The sequence below is a fragment of the Phymastichus coffea genome, unplaced genomic scaffold, assembly GCF_024137745.1.
Source record: "Phymastichus coffea isolate CEN01 unplaced genomic scaffold, Cenicafe_Pcof_1.1 PCOF00101, whole genome shotgun sequence".
Lineage (NCBI taxonomy): Eukaryota > Metazoa > Arthropoda > Insecta > Hymenoptera > Eulophidae > Phymastichus > Phymastichus coffea.
In genome coordinates, this window is record NW_026706912.1 from 355283 (window position 1) to 374701 (window position 19419).

At 38.1% G+C, this 19419-nt stretch overlaps 1 protein-coding gene across 4 annotated transcripts in view; it reads right to left on the reverse strand.

Moving 5' to 3' along the window:
* Nucleotides 1-19419, reverse strand: part of LOC131670149 (radial spoke head protein 3 homolog B) — a 91043-nt gene that overhangs the window by 56228 nt on the left and 15396 nt on the right. For all 4 annotated transcript variants that reach the window (XR_009302426.1, XM_058945534.1, XM_058945535.1 and 1 more), the window contains exons 2-3: nt 15861-16091; nt 15102-15769 (exon numbers count right to left, since the gene is read on the reverse strand). Coding sequence is in view for 3 of the 4 variants with exons in the window: in XM_058945534.1 (XP_058801517.1) it covers nt 15102-15769; nt 15861-15938 (746 nt within the window). In the remaining variant the exon portion in view is untranslated. The remainder of the gene's footprint in view (nt 1-15101; nt 15770-15860; nt 16092-19419) is intronic.

A 19419-nucleotide genomic window follows, 5' to 3' on the forward strand; every position in this document is an offset into this window, starting at 1 on the left:
AGACTCGTGCCCGGTCTTCCTTTGGGATAACGAGCTTCCAAGCATCGTCATCGGTTCCGAAGAGGTCGTCGACGATGGGGTTAGGCTTATAAATATATAACCGGCCGCCTAAAACTTTCCAATAGGGGTTATCCGTGGGCCGCTTGAGGACCTCCTGCATCCTCTTGCGGTACCACGGGTCGTTTATGCTTTCGTCGAGTGTCAACGAAGCGGTAGCCGCGAGCTCATCTTCGTCGGCCTCAAACATGCGTGAAAACGCGTCAGGCACGACGTTGTCCTTACCCCTGCGATGTATAATATCGAAATCGTACGATTGCAACGCGAGGGACCAGCGACCAAGCTTACCGTTTGGGTGTTTCAGATTAGTGAGCCATTTAAGGCTCTGGTGGTCGGTTACAACTGTAAAGTGATACCCCTCCACGTAGGGTCGGAACTTTTCGGTCGACCATACGACAGCGAGGCACTCACGCTCGGTAACCGACAAGCGGCGTTCGCAAGCCGTCAGGGCGCGGCTCGCGAAGCACAGAACCCGATCTTCGCTGTCGATACGCTGTAGCAGAACGCTTCCAAGGCCAGTATCGCTCGCGTCACATTCGATGATGAACGGCGCAGTAAAATGGGGCCTGGCTAGGACAGGGGCCGTTGCCAAAAGGGCTTTGACTTGCTCGAAAGCCTGCCGTTGCGCCTCCTGCCATTCAAATCTGGCGTCCTTGCGGGTGAGCGCGTTAAGCGGCTCACAAATCGTAGCGTAATCGTTCAGAAATTTTCGATACCACAAGGCCATGCCCAAGAATCTGCGGAAAGCACGAAGATTTTTCGGGGCTGAGACTTGAGTATCGGTGCGACTCGTTCTGGATCGGGGCGCGTACCATCGCGGTTTACCAACACGCCGAGATAACACACCTCGGTCATGCAAATCCTAGACTTCTGGCGATTGATCGTAAGGCCAGCATCACGTATTCTTTTTAGAATATGCGTGAGCCACTGGACGTGCTCTGAGAACGTTTCAGTAGCGATGATCACGTCGTCAAGGTACGCGAAGACATAAGGCTCCATCTCGGGGGAGATGAGCCTGTCGGCCAACATCTGAAATGTTGCCGGGGCACCAGCCAATCCGAAGGGCATCCGAACAAATTCGAATAGCCCGAGTCCTGGGACGGTGAAAGCAGTTACCGGGATGGCCCTCTCCGAAAGAGGGACCTACCAAAATCCACTCGCGAGGTCAATTGCGCTCACGAATTTGGCGTGCTGGAGCTTTCGCAGTATCGCGTCCATAAAGGGCAGCGGATATGCGTTCACGCGAGTAACGCTATTCACCTTCCGGTAGTCCACACAAAATCGGTATTCGCCGTCGGGTTTCCGAATCATCACCACCGGGCTAGACCACTCGCTGCGGGACTTACGAATAATTCCCATCTGCAGCATTTTATGTACTTGCACGTGCATTTCCTCTTCGATCTTATGCGACACCGGATAGTATTTCTGTTTAATTGGGCGCGCGCTGCCAATGTCGATGTCGTGCTCGATCCATCCGGTACAGCCGAGCTGCTCGCAGGAAGGTTCGGGCAGGAGGTCATCTATCACTCAATCGATTTCTTGTCGCTGCTCCTTCGAGATCTCTTCGATACCCAAGGCCGCCAGCGACATCGCCTCCTCCGCACGAAGTGAGGAGACAGTGGTCGAGACTTCCTGATCGTAACCTTTAATCCTTATCGTGTTGGTCTCGGGATCCAAACACGCGGAAAATGCTCGAACGAAGTCGCTTCCGAGGGTGCAATCAGCATCAGCCTCGCTCAAAATGAGTACGTCGATCGAATGGGTAACACCACCTATCGTAAAGGGTAACTGTACATTACCGATGATAGGGAAATAATGACCATCGACTGCTTTCGCGCCGGGCCCGACATATATGTTGACGCGCTTGTTCATCGCGGCAGCAATCTGAAGGGCAATGGGGCTCAGAACGGTGCGCGAGGCTCCAGTGTCGTACAGAGCCCTGCAAGTAAATGGACCGATGCTAAGCGTCAGACACAATCTGGGGTACTTCTCTACCAACGCGCTCGTCGCAAAACTATCGGAACGCGTTGGCGCTTCTCCCGCGGGGGCATCTGCAGCGAAGGTCCGGGTCGCCATCGGAACGGTAGGGACCTCATCTACGCGTTCCTCTCCACGTTTTTTGGTGCCTCGATTTTTGAGCACTCGGAACAGGTGGCTTTGGTGTACCCAGGCCAGCTGCAGTCCCAACAGAGCAGTCTCTCAGCATCGGGGCCGGGGGGCTTGCTCTTGTTTTTGTCCAACTTGGGAGTGATGACTTGGGCTCGACCGTTTCTTGCCGGGCGGCCGCGGCCGCTTACCCCGCTCCGTCTTCCCTCGCGTTGACGCGGGTAGGCCGGAGGTTTGCCATCTTTCGGGGAGCCGACGGTGGTCGATTCCTGTACTGCGTCCTTAAGGGGGACGGGAAGCCCTTTCTTAGCCGCCGCAAGTTGCTGACACTTTTTATCGAAAAACTTTTGGAAAGATTTTTCGAAGTCGGCCTCAGAGTAGGAAGACTTTTCTACGACAGACGCGATGCTCGTTTCAATTATGCAAACACGGCCATAATATTTTTTGTAGCCTTAAAAATTTTTGTAATAATCATCATGAAAGTTATAACGGGATTTTGACCCAGCGCGGGTCACTCGTTATATAAATTACGAGGGGATTAAAACAGCTCGGTGTGGGCCTCGTAATAGGCTGCGCAAAGCCTAACTCAGCAGCAACAGGGACGTCGTGGTGCAGCGTCTGTTACCTTGGCCCGCGGCGAGCGTCGTGTAGTCCTATGGGCGCTTTGGAGCGATCACGAAATTCAGGCGCGAAAGCCGGACGGAACGGGATTGCTTACGATAGGTAAAAAGGAAGCGCAAAAGAAGAAAACAGATATACGAATAACATCGAGTTTACTACGGAGAATAATACAAAATTAATACGCAGCGTAAGCGGGAGAGAGAGCGGTGAAAAGCTAGCGAGAGAGACACGTATTCGAGATGGTACTTACAATAATGTCTCGGCGTTAGCCCTGCAGGCGATATCCTCAGCCTCGCACGTGGCTCGCGATGACGCGCAGTGTGCAGCTCGGGTGCAGTCAAGAGGCGGCGGCCTTAAAGGCTCGCACGCGTGGTCGCAGGAACTAGCCCACCAAAGGCACTAGGGGCAATCTCGGCACCGATACCTTACACCGATGGGTCGATGCCTGAGTGGTAGAGCGTGGCATCGACCCATACCTTGATGAGGTAAATGACCTTGAGATTAGGCTCAAGGTCATACCTCACTCATGATCTGAGTGCATGTTTGGACGTAAAATTTTCCGCTCTTTCGATTAGCAGTGTCGAAAATAGGGGTTTCCATTAAAAAAAAAAAGTTGACCTCCAAATGACCTTGACGTTGAGATTGAAGGTCAGATCCAAGGTCACTATCGAATTCCTCGTCGAAATTTAGTCCTAAAACAACCTTGAGCTTCGCAAAAGCTTTGTTACCTGGAAAGTTATTTCCTTGATTCCTTACTTTTTGGACACCCTGTATATGTTTAGGTAACCTATATTTTTTTCAGATTTTTTTAACAAATGAAACTTTTTAAACTAATTTTTTTTATCATTTTTTATAAATTATTTTTTTGTTTATGTTTGCGATTGCGGACGTCTTTTCTTTTTTTATGAGTTTTATGTATTTCAGAATTTTAAGATTTTGTTTATAAAGTAGGACAAATAGGCGATAAGTTGAGTGTCTCTCTTAAAGAAAACATCAAACAAGATGAGAACCGTGTGCCCAAAATTTTCCAGAATCCGAGTTGGAAAGAGAAATCGAAGGCCGCTAAGAAACCCTATATAAAAAAAAACAGGTCGATACGCTCACACGTGTGTTCGCCCTATTTGCAAGTCTTGTTGTCGCATTTTTACTTCAAAAACTCACTTTCTAAGTCTTTAAAATTTTAATATTAAAATAAAAAAATGGAAATGAATATTACAATACTCTGAATATTTTTATATCATTTTATAGGTCGGAACTATGTCGTTTGATTACCTTTTTCCGACTTTTTTATTCTAAGTTTAGTAAGCTAGGAAAATAGAAAAATACGAGCGTAATTTTTTAGTTTTATTTCATTTATATGCGATTTACGCTTAATATGATTATTCAACTTTTAAGTAATTGAAGTTATCTTTATGTTTAAATGTATAAAGTTAGTGAGGATATTATTCATTCTTCCTAAACTTTTGCGCTAATTATTTAATAATGATTTATATGTTCATATAATTTAGTATATTCACTGTTATCCTCATATTTCTTTCTCTAAAATTTCTATTGTAGAAATTAAGTTTCTAAATTAGTAACAGTAAACACTACGATATCAATGTTAATCAGTTTCAACAAAGAATATGGTAGAAAGTTCATATTAATTAAGAATTCTTTTTTCCTTATACGAAAGCTCACGAAAGCTTTGAAGAGCCCTTCTGCATTAGTGGCACTACTACATTTGATTCACACTTTACCAAAGTTAAAATCACGCGCGCCAAAACTTTCTCCACAATACACACGCTCATCCCGGTTTACATGCACGGGCGCAGACCTAAAAGAGTGTACCTATGAAGTCGATAATCGACGTCACATGCTTGAAAATAGATACAATTTTGTGAACTAATTGACATATCCTAGTATTATTTGTAATATGGATTTTCCAACCAGTTTGGTTATAATATAATATAAAGTTTTTCCATTTAAAATAACTATTCCTTCGCACCTGTTATTTTGAGGGGCTGTTCCATCCCTTAAAATCGTTAATCCGCAGGTAAAAAAACACGTGTCTCATTTTTTAAAAAGCTATTAAAGTATGCTATTATTTCGGAAAAAGATCTCAATTTATTACTGATACATGGTAAAATATTTGAAGGGTGTTTACTCTCTTGATAAATTCTATTTAGAAAAAATACAGCAATGCGTCAACTGACATATGTATTGGAGTGTAACATATATTTTTTCAAATTTTTTCGCTCAAAATTATCTTCTTAAGGGAGTTATGTACCCGGAAGAATTAACGAACAGAAAAATTCCAAACTTCAGAGAGCGTCAGTTAGTGATAAATTATTCACGTGAATCAATTTTCGTGGGTCACCGTTTGTTTTTACAGGAGATATTCCGATTTTTATTTTACATTGCTACGAACAAATTAACACATGGTCTAATGGAGAATCACGGAGTTGAACATAAATTATTATCGTTGATATCTTTTCAATTGACGAACAGATTATAATGAAATTAAATCGTCTTATAGATAACATATTCGGAAATACTTTTCAACTTTAAAAACATACAAAGGTTGGCTCTAGCAGTAATAAAAAAATAATAAAATTAGTAAACAGCTGTCTTTTGTGTCTATGGTTACACATGTGGCAACGACGCATACGTAGGCTATGTGCGCCAAATTTGATATGAATGAGTTCTACCTGTTCAATAGTTCGTACTGACTGATGATTAGAATTTATTTGACAAATTAAGTTTTATTAAATAAAGTGTAATATATAACGCTGTAATGTCTCCTTTCCAACAGAGTTGAACTCACCTTAAGTCACCTGATTTGTGACCCTTGCTTACTCTTAGGTGTACGGAGACTAATGTTTCTTTCCAATATTCCCTAGATGAAATCGGTTTAAAAAATAACCGGTGACGGATCCATTAAACTAAAGGGAAACGAAAAAATATAATGCGGCGAATAAAATCAAGACGTTTATAACAAAAGAAGAACAGTCTTTGTTGGGCCGAAAGACTTGCGCACACGTATAGGATTTACAATTATACGGGGAGACAGAGAAAGAGAGAATTCAAAATTCTGCCACGAAATCTAACGCTGGGCGCGAATGCCATAACGGTCGTGTATTATGAAATACTTTCGCAAGTATTTTCTCGCGTGGAAAAAGGGAGGTGCACCTATCCTGCAGTGCCATTACGGTGATCAGCCGTAATTGTTGTTGGCAAATAACTATTGTTCCCGAGTGATGCTGCAACGGAGCTGCCTTTCGCTCTCAGATCGGTTGTTGCTCTTCCGATTCCTCACTGCTTCTGGCTTAGCTGCTTTTTTCTCGCACTTCGTTATCACTCGCGCACGTCCCAAAACCAATAAATTTTCAATTATCTTTCTTCGGCAAACGGCAAGATACAAGATGAAAATTTTGGCGGTTTTCCGTACAACAGCTGAGGCTTAACTGAAAATTAAATTCTCGCGCGTCCTCTCTCTCTCTCTCTCTTAATCCTTCGCTCTAGAATCGCGAGTGCTATCGAATCGCGAACGTATCGATTGGTCGAATCATCTACCGTTGCAAAATATAAATATAAAAATATAAAAATATAAAAAAGGAAATAAAATAGACAGGAATAAATATAGTTATATAATGTAAAAGTGAATAGACGTACGATTACACACGAAAAATATGTTAAATGAGATGAAAATACAAATAGAGACGAAAATGTGAGGTGAAATATGAAGTGGCGTACAAGTTTCGCTATAAGATAGAGTGAGATGAAATAGGGTAATAGTAATATAAAGTAGAGGTAAAAATAAAATAGAAATAAGATTAGAAGATAACAATAAAAAGATCTAAAATAAGATAAAAAAAAGTAAAATAAGATAGGAATAAAAGTAGCGTGATGGCATCAAGGGTGGAATAAGCTAGGGATTTGGACACATGGTTTCGAGTGATCTTGTCATTTTAAAAACCATAGATCGATGGGAGTGTTTATGTAGGAGGTCGTACGCTCGGATGAGAATGCAATAGGATCGACTTTATATGGTATTTTAACATAATCAGTTGTCACCGGAGTAGGTATTAATTTCTTACGAATAGCTCTATTGATCCAGACCTGGACCTCGCGGTTCAAGATTAAATTGCGAGTCCAGTGCTTGAAACTCGAAACCTGATCGGGAGAGAAAGTGGTCACATTTAGGGCATTCAGCATTCTTTGAGTGAGAATAGTAAAGTACTGGTTCCGTGCGGGGAGCTTTATATTCAAATACTGATGGTAGCAAACGATTGGAGCGGCAAACAGCATTATCGCATAGAATGGACAAGTTTTTGACCAAGTAATGTGGAGATTTCCTCGATACAACAGCATAGGCCAATATAATAAGAGTCCTGTGTCGGCTAGTGATGAGCGACAACCAGCCTAAAGCCTATGGTGGATAATATGAGTGTTTAGGTGGTTTGTGGGAATATAAGAGATCCAGCCCACAAAGTATACACAGGCATTCTGGGCTATTTGTAACTTGACTATACGCTGTTTATTCAGCTGGTTATAGACTGCTGAGAGGTAATTGAAATAGGGAAAAATCAACTGCTCGACCAGTTGTTTTCTGAGCCCAACAGAGAGGGAATTTCGGTAGAAGCGAAGCGAGGCAAGCGACACGTATACCCTTCGCACCACTAGCCTGACGTGTTCTTTCCAATTTAGTGTAAGGCATCAGTATAACCCTCATGTTTCGGGCACTGGAGACATATTCAAGTGTAATATTATTTATTTTGAGGATGCTATTTAACCCATTAACGCTCACAGGACGGTTTTTCGAGACCTGAGTTTATACTATTCTCATGTCATGAATTCTCGTGGAAAAAATTCAGGAACCATTGTTTCTTATGTTTTCGAGTGTCTTCTTTCCAATGATGCTGGTTGAAATTGTCGCTGAAAAACTTTTACGGTCCAAAAAACAAAAATAAATAAAAAAAAACATGATTTCCTGATTTCATTTTTTTTAAATCGACTTTTCGTTCCCTAAGTATTTTTTTTAATGCCTAAAACCCTTATAGATTGCGGCCTTGAGGTTTTAACTACAAGTTAGTATGGTTCACCGGATATGAAAATTTTTCGTATAAACAAAATGGCGGCCGAAGTGAAAATTTTTTATCTAAAACTTTACAAATTTTTTTCTCTTTGTTTGTTTTTAAGACATTTCTATTCTCAGAAAAACTTTCGTAAAGTGCATGGTTTTTGAGAAAAAATTTCAAGTTTCAAACCGCAAGAAACCTTGATGTATTCTTGTATTTATATGATGCCAGTTAATGATTTCACGTATTATATATCAATAGCTTTTGGGAATACTTCTGAATAATAAAATTATTAAATTTGTCAATCACCTTTTTGTTTTGTGTTACACAATTTTTGTGCAACATACAAATTACTGTCTTATTTGTTAACCGTATGTAAAGGACCATCCCAGCGGACTTGCGCTCTCAATGCTTGTAAATACCGGTATATAGTGTATCGTATATTTTCTTGATTTTCAAAAAATTTGAATACCTAAGAAATATGCCTAGAAAAAGGAAAAGTGATCCTATTTGTGAGCCTTATCCTACGAAAAAACGCGCTATTGAATCAACGATAGTAACGCGTACGAAGAAAAAAAGAATAGAAGCCATAGAAAAGGACGATGTTGATGCTGTTTACATTCCGAATCCTGATGATTCTGAAGACTCGGATTTTCTCGAATCTGATGGATGTGATGAGTTTGAAGATGATAACTTTTCTGAGGCTAGTAACAGTGATTCGGAAGTTGACGGTTTTATGCATTATGAATCTTACGAAAAAGTATTGAGTAATTATTCTACAACACAGAAAAAGTTGGAGAATAATTATTAGTATAGATGGGAACCGGAGGAACACCCTTTCAACAAAACTTTGTTCAACGAAATACTGCTCTCTGAAAAAGATAAAACTAAATTGTCATCTTACTCGTTTATTGAACTGTTCGAGCTATTTTTTCATCAGAATTTAAAAAGTACATTATATCTTCTACTCTTGCTAACGGTTATAACCTCACTGAGGATAAATTGAACATATTCATTGGCATAATTATACACACCATTTACAATAGAAGGCTATCTCAAAGAGACTATTGATCTACTAATCCTATGTTGAAATCAGAAGTGGTAATATCAGCAATGTCGAGACATGAATTTGAAAAAATAAAATCGTCTATAAAATACTCAATGCCTGAAGATCAGGACGATAATGACAAAGTGTGGCGAGTAAGAAAGATGCTAAATATTTTTAGAAAAAACATCAGACAATTTGGATTTTTTTGACAGCTCTTTCTATCGATGAAATGATGGTGAAATATTTTGGAAGAAATTCCCTGAAACAGTTTATAAAATCTAAGCCTATTAGATTTGGGATAAAAATGTGGGCTTTATGCACTGCAGATGGCTACTTATTTGATTGCGATATATACTGCGGAAAGAAATTGAATGCATCCGATTTCTTGCCGAATTGTGCTCAGGGGAGTAGGGTCGTTCTTTTAATGCTACAATAATTACTTATCAGTACTCCACCTAGAAAGATATCTCTTTACCATATTTATTTTGATAACCTCTTCACAAGTCCAGATTTACTAGTTCATATGAAAAAAATTGGTCTTAGAGCAACTGGAATAGTTAGAAGTGACAGAGTTGCAGAAAAAAATAATATAGATAAAAAAAGCTCCTAAAGGTACTTATGTTTTGAAACATGAAAAAGGCAGTAAAATGAATTTCATAACAGTTGTTGATTCAAAGTCTGTATCAATTCTTTCTACACCTGCGGGTGTCACTCCACCAAAAACTTGTGAAACAAAGAAAAATTGTAATGAAGGAAAATGTGCAGTTAGAAGTAACAAGATTTGTGAGGACTGCAATTTATGTTTCTGTGTCCAATGTTTCAATAAAACTCATTTGTCATAATGGCTGATGATAAAAAAATTACATAAAAAATTTTAAAAAATAAAAAAAAATTACAAAATAAAAAAAAAAACAAAAAAAAAAACGAGATTCGCGATAACGTCTACCTCCTCGTGGTGAGAATTGGGCAACATTTAGATAATATAAATGGCTGAAGACGTTTTCATTTTTGGTAAACAAAATATTTGTTTAGCAAACTTTAACATTTTTTTTCTCGAAAAGTATACTCTTTAGGAACATTTTTCTGAGAATAGAAATGTCTTAAAAACAAACAAAGAACGCTCTCAAATTCTTTCGAATTTTCCGATATAATTTTTGAATTTTCAATTCAAAGACTTCCGAAATCCCAAAATTTTCTGGGATGATTCTGAAACAATTTAAAAGTATTTTATAACTAATTTTAAGACATTTTTGTTCTTTGAAAATTTTTATGAAAATCTATAGTATTCGAGAAAAAAATTTGTAAATTTTTAGATAAAAAATTTTCACTTCGGCCGCCATTTTTTTATACGAAAAATTTTTATATCCGGAGAACCGTACTAACTTGTAGTTAAAATCTCGAGGCCGCGATCTATAGAGGTTTTAGGCATTAAAAAAAATGCTTAGGGAACGAAAAGTTGATTTAGAAAAAAAATGAAATCAGAAAATCATGTTTTTAACACATGATTGAAAGGCGGAGGCTTGCAGCAGTCGAAGTCGCTTTCTGACAATATGAGTATTTTCACGCATGTGAACGATCATGCCAGAGACGACCAGTATCCTCCAATGAACCACGGAACTCCATGGGCAAGTCGAGAATCAAGAGTTCAGATCTGTCCTTGAGACTCACCAGGGACTTTAAGCTCTTTACCTCATCCGCAATATGGTCGACCTTGGCGAGTACAGAAGCCTGGCCAGCTCTAATCTCGTTTCGGAAGTTGGAGAACTCGCTACTGACGAAGTTAGAGAACCAAGCTGGGGGCAGACCACCCATGTCGGAGGAGGCAATGTCCAGCGAGGAAGCCCGATCAGCAAGAGGAACAGACACAGCCGGGAATGACACCAGTAAACCGCCAGGAACTGAGAAAGCGTTTGAGCGCTTTAATTTGGTCACCTTGGAAAGCGGCAACCGCTCAGGTGAAGCCGTCTCTCACAGTTTATAGCTCTTATGAGCAAAGGTGCGTTGACAAAAGTGAGAGAGGTTTTAGTGAGAGGGGATATTAAATTTCCGTCACTAGATTTGAAGGGATTTGAGGAGAGGGTAGACGCTGAAAAACAAGCACCGCAGATAAAAAATTCAAAGCCAACTTCGGCTGGGGTGAGGTTGACACAGTGCTAATGGAAAAGCTCAGTATAACGGACACACTGTACCAATCTGCTGTTTCGTCGACTCAAAATGCCACCACACTCAGGACATACAGTTTCCGCGATCCTTTCCCCTTCTAATACTCTTCGATCACCTGCTCCTTGACTTCTTACGTCGAGAGAGCAATTAATAGGGAAACAGCTACGTCGAACAGCTTCACCCAGATACGAAGCCGGCTGAGCCATCGAGCGAAGATTCAGTGTCTCCCCCATATGTGTGACCTTGCCACGAACACGGCGCACTTCGGGCACTAGCACACACTCTCGGTCACGTATGCTGCGACATCCCTTCACCCGAATATTCGCCTCGTTACAATACATTTGTATTTTTTATATGTGTAATTTTTATTCAAGTGAAGCAGTTTATGATAACGATTGTATATACTACAAATGAAGAGATTGCTTTGTTGCCTAGAAATTACAAGGATATATATAGAAATTGATTTTGATTATTTTATTCAATTAGTGATTGACTTTTTTTCAAATCAAATTTTAAAATATATTATTTATTAAGTCCATATCTTCAAATAGAAATGATTATAAATTGTAATTTTCTAAATAAATAATTAACCAATTTATGAATTCATATTGATAAAATTATTTACTGTGATATTTAAATACTAGAAGGTGCGGTTATTCTATTTTTTTCGAATATCAAAGAATAATCTAGAGAGGATGGAAAATTCAGAAAATGAGAAATATTCATCTAAGATAAAGCTCGATGATATCTATGGATCCTAGATATGCTTTAGATATTGAAAATAAATTCTTTTAATGTATTATGGGAATATTCAAAAATATCACAGGTCCACAAAATTTAATGAATTTTTAGTTACAAAAACTAGAGCGTACTTTCCCGAAGCATTTTGGGGTGCTGAATCCGAATCTGGCCACAGAATTGCTCCATCACTTCTGGTTTTCGAGATATTCTAACCTAAAAGTGTGAAAAAAGCGGTTTTTGTCTATTTTTGAGGTTATGTAGCATCTTGAAAAAATTTTTCAGCCAAAAACCGTTCAGACCTTTTTAAAGTATAGGTCTCCATCTTTCAAATCGTGTTGAGTTTGTTCAGATATCTTTTTTTTGCTAAGATATCGCATTATAAAGTTTCATAGTTTTCAAAAAGCCTACAAACCATATGCTTGTATAATATAACAAAGAATCCGAATTCATTGTGTTGTGAGATGTAATTATTATTATAACAAAAGCTATTTTATTCGCTACTCCTAGATTTAGGTAAATTTGACTGCTTGTGGATTAAAAGAGGTGGGATTAGTAGGAGTGGGATGAGTTTGGGGTGTGTAGGATTTAGTCTGTAGGGTTTAGGGTTATTGGATTTAGGGTTGCTAAGTTTGGATTGTCAGGTTTGAGGTTATTGAATTGAAGTTTAATTATTTGGAATTCGTGAATTCGGATTCTCTGTTATACTAAATAAGCATATGGTTTGTAGGCTATTTGAAAACTATGAAACTTTATAATACGATATCTCAGTAAAAGAAAAGATATCTGAACAAACTCAACACGATTTGAAAAGTAGAGACCTATACTTTAAAATGGTCTGAACGGTTTTTGACTGAAAAACTTTTTCACGATGCTACATAACCTCAAAAATGGACAAAAACCACTTTTTTCACACTTTTAGGTTAGAATATCTCGAAAACTAGACGTGATGGAGCAATACTGCGGCGAAATTCGGATTCAGCACACCAAAATGCTTTGGAAAAGTATACTCTAGTTTTTGTAACTTTACCCTTCTCGGCCTGTGTATTTAATGTATATTCAAGAATACTAATATAAGAATTTTACCAAATGAAATTGAATTTTCAAATTTTCTGTTAAATATCGAAAATGGTTGCTACGAAATTCTTATAATATCAAATTGTATGTCAACGAGAGAGAGAGAAAGATGTTAGGATAGGAAAAAAGTAGAGTACTCAATAAAAATTATGCAATTACACAGGTCGACAAAAAATTTTACCAAGAACCCGAGTATAGTTTTCCGAAGGTTTTTTGCGCGCTGAATCCGAATCCGAGGTCAGAATTACTCTGGTGGCTCCGGTTTTCGAAATATCCTAACCTTAAAGTGCAAAAAACGCGATTTTTGCCTATATTTGAGGTTATGTAGCAAAGAAAAGAAATTTTTTTTCAAAAAACTGTATACATCAAATTAAAGTATGAGTTTTCTTCTTTCAAATGCCGTTGAGTATGCTCGGATATCTTTTTTTTTCACGAAGTTACACAAATTTGAAAATTTCAAATTTTATGAATTTAAAAAGCACCACACCATTCAGCCCAAGCTATCTAACAAGTAACCATATTAAAGAGCCACTCACCAATTTAAACCAAACTTGGAAATATGACAAAACACTAAAAAATATTGTGAGCATCGTGCTTCTATTTACAAAATGCTCTCTTACGGGTAGAAATCACCCCTGCCAACCCCTAAACAGGCTCACCCATATAACCCTGGGTAGAGCAAGTTTAATTAACTGCTTTTTGATAAAAAAACTCATTTTCTAATCACAGGTATGCGTACTAATCTCGACCTAGATAAGCCTCATCCCCAAATACCTGCTGAACCCTTTAAAACCAGCCCTCCCAACCGCGTACAAAAAATAAGCTGCGTATGTCTATCTGTGATTAATTCCTTCATCGAATTTCACATGATTAAAATAGCTTACCCAGGGTTCTATGGTTAGCCTGCCCAAGGGTTTTTAAGGGTTGTACATGTATACATGTGTACATGTCTATTTGTGATTAAAAAATTAATTTTTTCATCAAAAAGGATTTAATTAAACTTGGTGTAACTAGGGTTACGTATATAAGCCTGCAAGGGGTAGATAGGGGTGGCTTTTAACCCTTTTCGGCATACATTTTTCTATTGACTATTCTGGCTTAAAATTTCTTACTCGGGGGTTTTCGGGGTCGCTGAATACGAATCTACAGTCAGAATTTTCATTTTTGAAAATCCAAGATGGCAGATTCAAGATGGTGGATGAAAATCATAGAATCAGCATATTTTTGGTTGGAAATTAGTACTCGGGGGTTTTCGAGGTCGCTGAGTTCGAATATACTACCAAAATTTCGTTTTTTCAAATCCAAGATGGCGAACGCCAGATAGCGAATTCAAAATGGTGGAGGATATTTTTTTGAAATCAATACTTCGCTCGAAAAATAGTAACTTGAAGGGTTTCCAAAACCCCCGAGAATGAGTTTTTTTTACCGAAAAGCAGTTGATTAATCTTGCTCTACCCAGGGTCATGTGGGTGTGCCTGCTTAGGGGTTGGTAGGGGTGGTTTTAAAGGGTTCAGCAGGTATTTGGGGATGAGGCTTATCTAGGTCGAGATTAGTACGCATACCTGTGATTAGAAAATGAGTTTTTTTATCAAAAAGCAGTTAATTAAACTTGCTCTACCCAGGGTTATATGGGTGAGCCTGTTTAGGGGTTGGCAGGGGTGGTTTCTACCCGTAAGAGAGCATTTTGTAAATAGAAGCACGATGCTCACAATATTTTTTAGTGTTTTGTCATATTTCCAAGTTTGGTTTAAATTGGTGAGTGGCTCTTTAATATGGTTACTTGTTAGATAGCTTGGGCTGAATGGTGTGGTGCTTTTTAAATTCATAAAATTTGAAATTTTCAAATTTGTGTAACTTCGTGAAAAAAAAAGATATCCGAGCATACTCAACGGCATTTGAAAGAAGAAAACTCATACTTTAATTTGATGTATACAGTTTTTTGAAAAAAACTTTCTTTTCTTTGCTACATAACCTCAAATATAGGCAAAAATCGCGTTTTTTGCACTTTAAGGTTAGGATATCTCGAAAACCGGAGCCACCAGAGTAATTCTGACCTCGGATTCGGATTCAGCGCGCAAAAAACCTTCGGAAAACTATACTCGGGTTCTTGGTAAAATATTTTTGTCAAATTCTGTCGACCTGTGTTATATAAGTATATTCATATATGCTAAGGAACGAGGTAACTAAAGGGAAAGTGTGAATGAAAAAAAAGCAAGGAACAAGATACTTACATTTGGCGCGAATGATTGGAGACGCAAAGATTAACCAACGCGGATGCAGGCCTCAAGGCGTAACGCGGTTGAGAATGCAAACGGCTCTGAGTAACGAGCTGCTGGCGAAACCGCGCCTGTGCATGAGGATCGTAGAGATCCGCGTTCGAGTCTGAAGCATGAGTGATTGCCTCAGGCAGATGTAAATCCATCAGATGCGCCATCTCAGGTGACGGGGAAAGAAACTCGCCACTTTTCACTGTGCTGATAAAGGGTCGAGGATGATGTGCGCAGCTTGTCTTGGCTACCAACTGGCGCTGAACGTTGCGAAGCTTGGCGCTCAGTAGCTTGTTGAATTTCTCCGTCGATAGATGCAGTTGCTGACTCGTGCTTGTAGCATGTTGCTTACCTCGATCGTGTAAATTACTCTGACTCTTATTCTGCTCGTGACTGCAAGCCCACAGCCGGTTAAGGAAGTTGTGTTCCAACTTTTCGCCTGAGCGACTTAGCTCCCGGACATTTGGCTCCGTCTCAACCGCGAACAGACCGACATTGATCGCAGTAATCCTTGAGTCAGATGAGCCCCTCTCCTCGTCCTCGTCTGCGTTTCTGTGTCCGCGCCGATCAATTCTGATTTTGATTCGGTCATTGATATAAGGAGGCGGCAGATTCAAGTCGGAAACGTCTGTCTACAGGATGGAGAAGGCTATAGTATTACAGAATTACCGGAAAAAAAGCCTCGGGACCAAGACTATTGCTGATATCATGACTATGGCTAACCTTGCCAGGCCAGTCGTTACCGCCTACGAGAAATTGATATCTTGCGACGATTCTCATTGATAATGGCCCAGAATTCATAGCTGTGGTTTATAGTTATCCTACGGTGAACCTTCATGTTGGACCGATTCTCGGGATCGATCTCCCTGCATTTTTAATATAGTATGACTGTCCTTGTTATAGGTCTAAAGGTCCTCGCCTGCAGCCAGCTTACGCCACTCGTCTCGAAAACTCCTAAGAAGATTGAGTATTTAGTACGTTGATAATATTATTCCGATGAAATACAATCAAGCTCTCCACTTTCCTTAACTTTTCTTTCTTTTACAAAATATTTTATCACAAATTCGAAGTTGTTTTCTTAATTCGCATTATCTTCTACCTCGATTAAATCATTTAAATTTTAAGAACCTCAAATTTGTCAAAGCAATAACAACTCCTCAATAACAACTCCTACTTGTGCTCACTTTACAATTGTTCCAATGTGTTTCCGGCAAGCTTACGCATACAGAAAAAGTTATATACCTTGAGAAGAAATATTTTTATATTCTGAGTTATCCATGATATGTATATATAAATGTACTTCCTCATCTGTTCTTACAAAGAAACACCTCTAACCTGAACTTACCGACTTCAATATTGTTTTGATATTATTATAGATCATAGAAAAACAAGAAGACGTGTTTTTTTCATTTCCAGGAAAACTATTTGAGGGGGTAAAATTGTTCCTCAAAAATAAATTTGGCAATGCATTTCAAATTCTGATTGATATTTTACAAATTTCATTTCACTTTTTATGTAAATGCGGAGTTAGTGCATGAAGTTTCGATCATAAGGGATGCAATCCTTATTTTTTCTATTTAAAATCATACCTTTTTCATACTTATTTTTACGAAATCAAATTCAAAATTACCCCAAAAAATGAGCGATGTTTTGTACAGAAAAGTTAAATTATGTAGGAAAATATTAATTCAGATAAGAAACCTAATTTTGATGATAATGTTAATTATAAGTGAACAAATTATAGGATTCGCAACTATAATCCATGTATACGAGTATACAGTGGCAGCCAATTAGCCAATGGCTTTCGCTTACCTAAAACGGAATTATTCAAAACTTAGAAGTTTTATATGTAGGTCAACAATGAATGTACAGAGACCAGTGGCAGTGCATTTGAAAGCTCTTGAAATCGTTATTTTACTAAATAAGTTGTTTTTAATATTAGTCTTAAACATATGTAAATTTGTTTATCAATTATATTAACTGTGTATAATAAATAGTTCTAACATAATAATAATATCATTATTAATAAATAACATTGAAATAATGATTGTGTTTTGGAAAACTATTGTTCTATGGTGACTATATAGATATAAAAACTTTATCAACAATACAATGTTGCTTTTATGTATATTAAATGTGACAAAGGGTCAATGCCACTTGAAACAATAAATTTATACAAATATTAAATATTTGTCATTGATCATAGTACCATTCATATGTAATATAATTACACCAGCATGCAAAAAAAGTGGTCTGTTCAAGAAACCACACCTATCTATCCTTACGTATTTTGACGCGCTAAATCCGAATCCGAGATTGGTTTTGCCCAAACACCCCTCAAAACTTTTTTTAAATGGCGAAAAACCGTGAAAAATCGAGGAAAATTGTGAAACTTTGCATTTAAGAGCAATTTTAGTTACAATATATTTTTTGTGAGTATCTTATATATGATTTATCTCAATTTTAGACGTCTAAAATAAGATCTAGTGAGTATTAACTTTTATATCCCTACAATATTGAAAAATGTCAAAATCTTGTAAAACCGCTTAAAAAATAATAATATTGTGAGAAAGGAAAAAACATTTGTCTGCAAATAGAACACGAATTTGAAAACCATCAAACATACCTTCTTTTAATTCAGCGTCACTTATTGCGGAAAACTTTTCTCCTAAATACTTGAAACAATCCCCATCTTTATTGAGAGCTTTTACATACTGTTTCACAAGACCAAGTTTGATATGAAGTAGAGGAAGCAGATACTTTGATAGATCAATCAATGGTGGGCGTATAATGTTCTTCGACCCTGGTTTAAAATCTGCCGTAGTTAACCATATTTTTTAAACATAGTGACTCTGCCTGTCTCTGCTATCACACAAATATAAGAAGCAGGGATTTTTTAGTAAAACCTGATTATTGTATTAATATTATGGTTGCAATTTTCAAATCGTCACAAACTTTTCATTGATATTCAGAGTATTTAATTTTTTGCAATACTATCTCTAAATTTTCATAAGTTTCCTTTAGTTTAGTTGAGTGAGCTATAAGAATAAATGCAAACTTATTTCCGTTCTGAAGTAAAACAGCTTTGAGACTTCGTTTCGATGAATCAATAAAAGTAAAAAATGGACTGTGTTCATGGTAGATAATGGATTAGCCATGAACCTAATCAAATGCAGCGCACTAAGTTGGACCACGAGATTTGATCCTAAGGAAGTCAATACCTTAAGTGGTACGAGTATAACGGCACATACCATTCCAACCATAGGTACAGCGAGACTAACCATAAATGGAAAGGTTGCAAGATTTCACATAGTATAGAATAATTTTCCTATTGAGGAGGACGGAATGTTAGGCAGAGACTACCTAATGGATACCAACGCTGTAATTTCGTATCATCATAGTAGCCTAATGATGAATAACGACGTAATTAATGCGGTACCATTTTTACGGAATAATATGCCTATCCACCGATTACAAGACGATCTAATACAAACTATGAGTATCAATGTTTGTGAAGACGATGTATCGGATGCTGATACTGCAGCGGATATAGATAAAAAAATAGAACTTGCTTCTGAAGAAAATGGGAGCAGTGAAACTAGAAATAGTGAGAAAGGACTGCCGGTCGGTATAGTAAGATACACCTTAGCGCCGAGGACCCAACAAGTTATACAGATTAACTTGGTAAAGAGTACACTCTTGGAAGGGTATCTACCTAGGATAGACGTGGGTGATAATAAAGTCTTTCTTGGGAAGGGCGTAGTTATCAATGACCATGAGAGCTGTGAAATTATGGCTATAAACACCCATGACGAGGGAGAAACAACGATAGAAGTGGATCCGAAGGAAATTATTCTATTTGACTACTATAAATTTTCCAGCGACATCAACTGGGACCGGAAAAGTAGCATCCACGGATCTGCACAAGCTATTGATAAATTTAAGAAATGACGTAATAAGTTGTTGCAATTGATAAGGACAGGATATCTTTGCCTGAGCGAATTCCAAAGTGTGAAAAGCTTGTTAAAATTTTTAAAAGTAAAAAAGCTTGTTAAAATTACTTTCCGGAGGACCTCTTCCGTGTACTAACTTGATAGAACACGAAATTATTATTATTATTATTATTAACCAGAGTGACATACATTAATAACATACATCCATCTTACATAGTATGTAATCCAGCAGAGGAATTTCTTCCTGTTCGCTGGTCCGGCATAAAAATACATAATATAAACAAAAACTAACTTAAAACTAAAAATTTGGATACAATGTAATACTATTT